This window comes from Aquarana catesbeiana, linkage group LG03 (assembly GCF_042186555.1).
Source record: "Aquarana catesbeiana isolate 2022-GZ linkage group LG03, ASM4218655v1, whole genome shotgun sequence".
In the NCBI taxonomy this organism is placed as follows: Eukaryota; Metazoa; Chordata; class Amphibia; order Anura; family Ranidae; genus Aquarana; species Aquarana catesbeiana.
The window spans coordinates 724,439,392-724,449,864 of NC_133326.1; the positions used below are offsets into that span (position 1 = coordinate 724,439,392).

The following is a 10,473-nucleotide window of genomic DNA, read 5'->3' on the forward strand; positions in this document are numbered from 1 at the left end:
GGAGAAGAGACAAATTATAAACAATCAAATTTATTAAGGTTAACAATTACATAGAAGAATCAGATTTAGATAAAAAATGTAGCATATATGCATCTATGCTTTTGTGCAGTGAGCCCTTGTACGTCTACGCGTTTCGCCGCTAGGCTTCTTCAGGACACGGCCAAGGTTCAAAGACGGAACAGATAACAGAATATGTTTCTCTATCTTAGTTTGGGATACAATGTCCCTTTGTTTGCCTCTTGTAGACCAGGAACAATAAAATTTCATCTGCCCCTGCCTATAGACTCAGCTGTATTGGATTTATTTATAGCTTCTAAATGCATCGTTCATCTTATCGTGGCTATATATGACATTGTATCCCAAACTAAGATAGAGAAACATATTCTCTTATCTGTTCCATCTTTGAACCTTGGCCGTGTCCTGAAGAAGCCTAGTGGCGAAACCCGTAGACGTACAAGGGCTCACTGCACAAAAGCATAGATGCATATATATGCTACATTTTTTTTTTTATCTAAATCTGATTCTTCTATGTAATTGTTAACCTTAATAAATTTGATTGTTTATAATTTGTCTCTTCTCCATTGTTCCTTAGCCTATAAAGTCCGCCCTTTTGGTAATACTGAGTACTACCTTCTTTTGTTTCACTCAGCCACCAGGATCATTGGTTGCCTTCTGCTGATATCCTAGTGATGGAGATATAAACTCATGCCACCTCTTGGACAACTTGAGCTTTCTCCTGACGCTCTGGATTCTTGGGTTGCTTTACAAATTGGCCCCCCAGCTAAGCCTACCTGGGACCTGCATGTCTTCATGCTGGCTTTCTCCCCCGCCTTCTGCCCAGGAGGACAAGTCCCCTCAACAGAGGTCTCCACCAGCAGGCTAAACTCTGCCCTACACCCACATACTGCAAACTACCCCTGCTGCAAAGGCGTAAGACTATTTATGGACTCTTCCCTACCTTCTGGGCTACACCTCCCCCAGGGATTGGCTGAAGTCCCATAAATATTTAGGCAGAAGCCTCCACCTTCCCTTCCACTATGTTGGAGAAATCTCTTGAAAATTGGGAAGAGTAGCAGAGCAGCAGCCTGTAAAACCCTGAGCAGCCCCTTAATCAACCCCATTGCTCCACTCAGTACAGTGAAGCTAAAATTAGATTTTGAGCTTGCAGCCTGCTACACCAGGCGGCTGCTACATAGATATGTCAGGTGGCTGGTTCTGAGTAGAGATGAAACATTTCTGTAAATTTTTTGGCTATGGGGAAAAAAAAAAATATCCGGAGGAAAAAAATGGAAATTTCGGAAAAATTGAAAAAAAATTCAGTCTGGGGCAGCTTTACAAATTGAAAGTTGTTTTGTTACACTGGGAAGGTGAAATGTATATAAAAGTATTAGGCTTGAAAGAAAAGCTTTTGCAGTAAATAAACTAAATTGTTTTTATTTTTTTTATTATAAATGGAATAACAAGGACTGTATATGGCATGAACATTTCACCCATACATGAGAACAGGTAACCCCCTTCACCTTTCCCCAATAATAATGTAAAGTCTCCGAAAACGTAGCCGCGCTCATGAGCGTCTGTGGCATAAGACTAAATTCCAAGAAGACTTCACATAATATAAATCCGCCCTCCTAAAAAACTATTCCTGCCTCCACACTGCCAAACAGACCTACTTTATCACACTCATTAACACCTTCTCATCCAGTCCACGTCAACTCTTCTCTACCTTCAACACTCTACTCTGTTCTCCACTGCCTCCGCCTTCTAACTCATTCACTGCCCAGGAGATCGCCAATCACTTCAAAAATAAGATTGATGCAATTCATGAGGCGATCTCCAACGCGCAGAAACTTCCCCCACGCAACACCCCATGTCCACCGATACAATCATTACTTCACTCATTCAACCCTGCTAGTATTAATGAGGTTGCTAAACTTTTATCTAACACTCATCTAACCACCTGCCCCCTGGATCCTGTTCCCTCGCAAATGCTATGCTCACCCTCTCACTGGATTCTGCACTCTCTAACTTACATTTTCAACCTCTCCCTCTCTTATGACTTCCTCTCAAACTCTCTAAAACGCGCGCTAGTCACCCCCATACCTAAAAAGTCCTCACTGGACCCCACCAATCTTAACAACCTACGTCTCATCTCCTTACTCACCTTCTCTTCCAAACTACTTGAAAGACTGGTCTACAACCGACTGAGCGACCATCTGACCATGAACAAACTTCTTGATCCCCTTCAGTCCGGATTTTGCCCTCATCACTCCAAGGAAACTGCTCTGCTTAAACTCTCAAATTGCCTACTAACAGCTAAAACCAGCGGACACTATTCTGTACTACTTCTCCTGGATCTCTCTGCTGCCTTTGACACAGTGGATCACCCCCTCCTCCTCAATGAACTCCACTCCTTTGGTCTCAGTGACTGTACTCTTCACTGGTTCTCATCCTACCTATCCCACCGCTCCTTCAGTGTCACTCACAACTCTACTTCCTCCTCTCTTCTTCCTTTTTCTGTTGGTGTCCCCCAAGATTCTGTTCTTGGACCTCTCCTTTTCTCAATCTACACCACCTCCCTGGGTCAGTTGATTGCCTCCCATGGCTTTCAATATCATCTCTAAGCTGATGACACCCAAATCTATCTCTCCACCCCCCCAGCTCTCTCCATCTGTCTTCATACACATCACCAACTTACTAGCAGACATAGCCTGGATGTCACATCACTTCCTCAAACTCAACCTATCCAAAACCGAACTCATGATATTTCCTCCCTCAGGTGCCACTTCCCCTGATTTCTCTGTCATTATCAACAGCTCAACTATCAACTTGTCCCCCCACGCCAAGGTCCTAGGTGTAATCCTGGAATCTGAACTATCATTTCGGCCCTACATCCTATCGCTATCCAAAATTTGCCGCCACAACATCACCAAGATACGCCCCTTCCTAACCAATGTCGCCACAAAGCTTCTAATCCCTGGTCATCTCTCACCTCGATTACTGCAACTCCCTTTTCATTGGCTTACCTCTTAATAGGCTATCCCCACTTCAGGCCATCATGAACGCTGCTGCCAGACTCATCCACCTCACAAACCGCTCAGCGTCTGCTATACCCCTCTGCCAATCCCTCCATTGGCTGCCACTCAGTCACCAAATTAAATTCAAGATACTAACTATAACTTACAAAGCCATCCACAACCTGGCCCCCAGCTACATCTCTAACCTAGTCACAAAATACCAACCTAATCGTTCTCTTCGCTCCTCCCAAGACCTCCTGCTCTCAAACTACTTTGTCGCCTCATCTCATGCTCGCCTTCAGGACTTCTCCAGAGCCTATCCCGTCCTCTGGAATGCTCTACCCCAATCTGTCCGATTTTCTCCTACTTTTATCCACTTTCAGACGATCCCTGAAAACTCTTCAGAGAAGCCTATCTGGCCCCCACCTAACAACTGTACATTTATGTTCTCCATCAGCACATTCCCTACAGTTATTACCTCTTGTATCTCTTGACCTTCCCTCTTAGATTGTAAGCTCTAAGGAGCAGGGCCCTCTAATTCCTACTGTATTAAAGTGTATTGTATTTGTACTGTCTACCCTCAAGTTGTAAAGCGCTACGTAAACTGTTGGCGCTATATAAATCCTGTATAATAATAATAATAATAATAATAATGGTGATATGCATTTGCAGTTCCTGACAATGCTGACATAGAAGCACATATTGCTCTATGAAGAGCTTGATGATGAATGTTCTCCTGATGTTCAGGTGTCCTTGTCTCTATAAATGAAGGAATTGTGTATTTTGGGAGGCCGTGGTTTGTAACACTACCTTACTGGAAAATACTGCTGGTGAAGAAACACTTTGTGATGATCCAGAAGCAGCAGAAATTAATGGAATAAGAACTATGGATGGAAAAGCCCCTCCTACTTTCACTCTGGTCCTCCATCATTTCTTTCCATAAAGTATTTGTTAATGTCTTTAGGGCACCTCTGGCAAGCCAGGATATGTTTTGTCCTCTTTGTAGCATGTGGAAAAGAATATTTCTTCTCACAATATTTGCAAATTATAGGTTTGCTCTTAGTAGAAATTGCACTGTGGGAATGTATCCAAACTCTAGATGTTGTACTGAGCAGACTATATGGAAACATTATGCTGTGATGGTGGAGAACATTGGAGAAGTACAGGGAAAGCTTGTTTGGCTGTATTTCTCTTGTGGATCACAGGATTGCAGTCCGTTTTTTACTCCTGTGGCCTGTTTTTAGCTGACAACAGGCTGAAGCCCGCTGTCGACTGACAATACAGAGCCAATCCAGGCACGAGCAAGATTGTGGCCATATGGTTGGAATTCGCCCCCATGCCTGGATCGGCACCTGGCTCAACCTCTCAGTGAGCCGCTGAGAGCCTGACTTGGCTGCTCCTGCCCCCTCCACAACCCAACGCTCCAGTGAGTATAGGGGGCAGAGCAGAGAGCTGGTGACTGACAGTCACCGGCTCTCTTCTCTGGGAGCTCCAAGAACCGAGAGATCTGCAGTGTTTGATCGCACGATTCTCAGTGTTGCAGCATCCAGCTAGGTAAGTATGAAATCCCCAATTCCCATGCTTACCTTTTTAATATGAATCATTTAAAGGGTTATAAAGAAACAAATTTGTCAACCAAATTGACTATCTTACCTGTCAATTAAGGCCTGAGATGACAGAAACTGTCATCCACTGTATTCCAACAATCACCAAACTGTAGGTGCAAGATGGAGTCCACAAGCAAACTGAACTGGAGCCTTTTCTCTACAGTGCCCCCCAGAGGAAGTAATTCAAATTTCTCTTGTTTGAGAACTGTATTGAGATGTATTGTTCCCTGGTCTGAGAAGGACCAGGGAGCCATGTTTAACCACTAAGAGGCTCATTGTGGGTGGCACAGCAGGGCAGACAGCCCCTCCAGGCTGGGTCTCTCTCCACCAGGGCAAGGATCCTGCTGTTCTAGGTCCCAAACTATTTATGCAAACCTTAGCCCCCTGCTGGTCACTTCACCACACCTATTTCCCCGAACTATCCAGAGAGTTGTGGAATGCAGGAAGGGGCAATTAAACCCGCAGCCTGTGAAACCCAGAACAGATAAAAGCAATCAACCTGCTCCTCTACAGAGGAGACAAAAACTAAATATACCTAACCCTATAAGCAACCAAACTAGGAGGGTGCTACAATCTTTTAGGAACACAAACCTTTCACATGCCCACCAATGAGGGCTGCTGTTAGAACTTATGGAACCCCATGCAGCCAACCTGACAGGGCCCCCACCCAAATAAACAGTTTACTATGGTTCAGTTATAAATGAACACGATGAGTGATTGGTACAGATCACTCATTGTGTTTTATTAAGGAAAAGAAGGGGCTGGTAAATATGACATATTTACTGGACCCTTCCCCCCCTCCCCATCCTGAATTGTGCTTGCAGCTGTCGGTGGGAAGCAGAGGAGGGAAGCCGACAGCACTCCAGGGGGTGGGGGGCCTGGGCAGCAGGGGGGAATATATGGTGCACATGGAGGGTGATTGGTGTGGCGGGGGAGCAATTACTGGAACCGATCCCCTGTATGTCTCTACAGCAGCTAAAAGCCGGTGGATTGGAGATTAGAAGAAGCCAGCTTTCAGCTGCTGGAGAGAGAGCCATACAGGGGATCGGTTCCAGTAATTGCTCCCCTGCTGCGCCAATCGCCCTCCCTGCCCATATCTGATTCACCCTGCTGCCTTGGCCCCATTGCTGGCCTAGGCCCCATACAGGAGGACCAGTGAAACCCACTTATTCGTGGCTTCATGGCCACCATTCATTGTGACTCCATGGCAAACTTTGTAATACACTTTTTAACCTATAGAAATATGTCCCTCATGAAAGGACTAGTCGTTGATGTTCCCCAAGTTCCCAGCGTTCCCCTTCTAAACATGCTAGGTTTTCCCAGAGCCTGCTGTGTCCTCCAGAGATGTACATATTCTTTTTGCACTGAATACACAGTACTGCCTATAGATCTTTTTGAGAAATACCATGACTCATAAATATAATGTAATATTTGTGTTTTTCCTTCTTCAGGTCAGATTCATCCTCTGCCATCTCCGAACGCCTTCCTTCTCCTCTCCGGTGGACTGTGCTCTGGACTTCTTGATGTTTCCCCAACTGATTTAGGAACACGGACCCCCTTCATTTCGTACTCCATCTCCTATACGCTCCTAGTCCCCATCCTTCGTCTACCATCCCCCGATGCCCTATCACAGCCCTGTCCATGTCACTACCTCCTTCCCATATCTCTCTGGGAGCCTCCACACCCAGAGCTTGGCTCTGACAAACCACACCTCACCCCAGACCATGTATCTCAATGGTTTCTTCCTTCTCTCCTTTCTGCGGTGTCCAGCCTCCGTCGTTCCTCCCATCCCCTGACCCTAGAGAGGGCTGATGTGTGGGGTAACTGTGCCTCTATCCTGCTGTCTACATCTAGTGCCCTCCTCATTCGCTTTGACATTGTCCCCGTAGTGGAAGTTCAGGGTTGGCCCCCAGGGGCTCAATATCTAGATGACTGGGTAGGGAAAGATGGAGTTCCACCTCAGGTGTTTCATCTTTTCCCATGGGGAGCTGAGGGACAGTGGAGGGTGGGCTTCCCAGGGGTTGAGCTTTACATGCGACGATACTTACACCCAACGCTGTCCAGGGTGCTAAGGGCCTCCATGGCTGTGTTGGGACCAATACTCCAACAGCACGGAGGCCCAGGTCCATATGTATTATGGATCACCCTTATACACGCCTGTGAGAGGCTACCACATGGGTACCTGTGCCAAGGGCAGAATGCGGCCTCCTGTTTTCTTGGGCTTCTTGAGGAACTTTCCCTGTCCTTCCTTCGAGGATCATGCCCCAACCCATTCTTACCAGGATGTGATCTGCTACTGGGCTCTGCCCAGGGCCACTACCTTGCCCGAAAGGTGTCCGAGGTAAGAACGCAGCCAGTATACTACCTTTGGGAGGTGGTGAGGGAGGCCAAGGAGGTGGTGAGGGAGGCCAAGGAGGTGGTGAAAGGGGAGAAGGTGGAGAAGGAGGATATTGAGGAGAAGGAGGAAAGAGGGTCCAGCTGTTACCCCAGCTAGGGTAATGACCCCCTCATGTAGCATTATATTAATTTCTAATTGCTGCTAGGAAAGTGCAGTCCTGACCAACCATACCTCTGCTGAGATTATGAGATCTGCTCCATTTTTATTACACCCCCCACCCAGCAAGCAGTAACCTGCTTAAATTAGAATTATGACTTGGTGCATCATGATGGGTAAGACTCAAGGCCCTAATTGGGTTTTGATTTTGGTTTTGAAGCTCAAAAGCATGAAGTGCACATGTGCATAGTTCTAGACACACATCAGTGCTATGCAAGATCATAAGTAGTCTCGGAAATGCTCTGCAAGACCATGAGTAGTCTCAGCAATGCTCTGCAAGAGCATAAGGAATCTCTGTATTGCTCTGCAAGACCATGAAGCTGCTCAGCAATACTCTGCGAGACCATAAGGAATCTCTGTATTGCTCTGCAAGACCATGAAGCTGCTCAGCAATACTCTGGCAGACCATAAGGAATCTCTGTATTGCTCTGCAAGACTATAAGGAGTTTCAGCATTGCTCTGCAAGACCATGAGGCAGATCAGCAATGTTCTGCAAGACCATAAGAAGTTTCAGCATTGCTCTGCAAGACCATGAGGCAGATCAGCAATGCTCTGCAAGACCATAAGGAGTTTCAGCATTGCTCTGCAAGACCATGAGGCAGATCAGCAATGCTCTGCAAGACCATAGCGTTTCAGCATTGCTCTGCAAGACCATGAGGTGGCTCAGCAATGCTCCATAGAGAAAAGTTTACTCCAGCAATGTCCTTTAAAGCTTGGGGGATTGCGGCATTGACGTTCTCCAAAGGTCAAGGCATTGGCAATGCTTTGCAGAGAACAAGAGTACCATAACAGATTGCACTGTGGGCAACGCAAAGATGCTCTGCAGACCACTTTTAGTAACATTGCAGTGAATATGAAATCTTTCTCCCTTTTAACCCTTCATCCTCCATTTCTTGAAGAACGTCTTTGCCTCTCTACCCATAGGAACATCATTAACCCCTCACCCTCCACATCCCGCAGATCTTCCTCTACATCCCGTAGAACGCTCTTCAGTCATTAACCCTTCACCCTCCAATTACTGCAGAGCACTCTTTAGTTATTAACCCTTCACCCTCCGATTCCTGCAGAGCACACTTCAGTCATTAACCCTTCACCCTCCGATTCCTGCAGAGCATTTTTCCCTGTCTCTGCTTAGTTAACCGTGGTGACATCACAAGCCGCGATCTGTTAAAGAGTGTTGCAGGGCGGCGATGCATCGCACATGATGGATTCGCCTCACGTCCCGTACAGGGTGTCCCTCCCTTAATTCTGATCAATTTTCTGATTAGCTCAGTGGCTGGCGGCGGTGTGCATGTATATATTATATCCGTACCCTGTTGGCAGCACACCGAGGGCGATGTCACCCCCAACCGTATATATCTGGAGGCATCTCTCCATAGAAACCTCCATCTGCTTCCACGCACAGGATCATCTCTTCACATCAGGAGACAAAATTCTCTTCCATGTGTCCGGGCAGAGAATTCTATTCTATCTTTACAGAGTTTACATTGTTACTGTACATATTTCAGGAGTGGGAAATATAAGGATGTGGAGCTAATTCTTTTTGTGTAGTATGGAAAAGTCTGATTATTCCAATTATCTGTATGTAGGGATCTATAGGGGGGGAGATATGTTTTATAGAATTTTTCCAGACTGAATCATCTCCAGATGTAGAAATAGATCCCTGCAAATAAAAATCCGTTATCTCCATAAACAGCGCCTGAATCCAAAGAAGAATAATGTTCTATCTTTATCTACCTCTGTATTTTCCTTGCAATTTCCCCCCTTTCCTGTTCTCTAAACCCCAACCCCCACCCCGATCTCCCAACTCAACCCTCATTTCCTCTCCAAGGATCTCGAAAATGTTCATTGTATAATGGAAGGACGGATAACAAATTGTAACAAAACCTATAATAAATATCATTTATAAATACATTTGATTCAGCTTTGTTACTTCTACATGTAGCCCACTTGACCTAAACAATGGTTACTGTGTCAATTATTAATGGGCCAAACATCCCCCCCCAGTTCAGTTCGCACCAGAACTCCCGAACAGGGAAAAAGTTCATGTAACGGTCCGTGACGTCACAAGCGGGCGGTGCTGCCAGGTGACGTCACCCCTTACTTATTTAAGAACTGTCAGATGGAGGAGCAGGCAGTCGGCAGTTAGTCTTCGTTGTGGGCAGATCCTTTTTTTTTTTAATAGAAAAAAAACATTTTGAGTCCGGCGGTGCAGCTGGCATTGTGATTAATCACTTTCTGGCACTCCTCTCCTACATGTAAAAAATCATCTTTTTTTTTTTGCTAGAAAATTACTCAGAACCCCCAAACATTATATATGTTTTTTTTTTTTTTTTTTTTAGCAGACACCCTAGGGAATAAAATGGCAGTTGTTGCAACTTTTTATGTTGCACGGTATTTGCGCAACAATTTTTCAAACGCGTTTTTTTTTTCGGAATTTTTTTTCATGAATTAAAAAATAACAAAACAGTAAAGTTAGCCCATTTTTTTTATATAATGTGAAAGATGATGTTACGCCGAGTAAATAGATACCCAACATGTCATGTTTAAAAATATTGTGCACACTCATGGAATGGCGCCAAAGTTCAGTACTTAAAAATCCCCATAGGCGACACTTTAAATTTTTTTACAGGTTACCAGTTTAGAGTTACAGAGGAGGTCTAGTGCTGGAACTGTTGCTCCCGCTCTGATGCACGTAGCGATACTTCACATGTGTGGTTTAAACTGCGTTTACATATGTGGGCAGGACTTACGTGTGCGTTCGCTTCTGTGTGCTAGCTACCGGGGACAGGGGCGCTTAAAATTTTTAATTTTTTATTTTTATTGCTTATTTTACTTTTATTTTTATTTTATTTTTACACTTTCTGTTTTATTTTTTTTTTTTTGATCACTTTTATTCCTACTACAAGGAATGTAAACATCCCTTGTAATAGGAATGGGAACAGGTCCTCTTTATGGAGAGATGTGGGGGTCAATAAGACCCCCACATCTCTCCTCCAGGCTGAAAAGCATGAGATAAAAAAAATTAAGAAAAAAAAATCACGATCCCATTCTTTCCAGCCGCGATCGCGGCTTTGTTTATAAGCGCAGTCCGGACGTGACGTCATAACCTTTAGGCGATTAGGGCCGGTGTGCATTGTAGCAGCAGTTCCTCCTGCGGCTGTCGGCGGGTACGTGCGGCTGCTGGCCCTGTTCACTATAGTGACCGCTGCTGCATGCACTTTGTCTATGTCCATTAACAATCGACCACAGGTAATCACTAGCTGCGCAGAGAGGCATGAATTGAGCACCACACCGC

The 10,473-nt window shown here is 45.2% G+C and overlaps 1 protein-coding gene across 1 annotated transcript in view; it reads left to right on the plus strand.

The window, feature by feature from the left end:
- The window catches only part of LOC141133734 (nucleotidyltransferase MB21D2-like), a gene marked incomplete at its 5' end in the record, with an annotated part of 31,917 nt that extends 22,830 nt beyond the window's left edge, over positions 1-9,087 (plus strand). The window contains 1 exon segment of the mRNA XM_073623260.1: positions 6,073-9,087. Coding sequence (XP_073479361.1) covers positions 6,073-7,115 — 1,043 coding nt within the window. The 3' untranslated portion in view covers positions 7,116-9,087.
- Between the last annotated feature and the right edge of the window lie 1,386 nt (positions 9,088-10,473).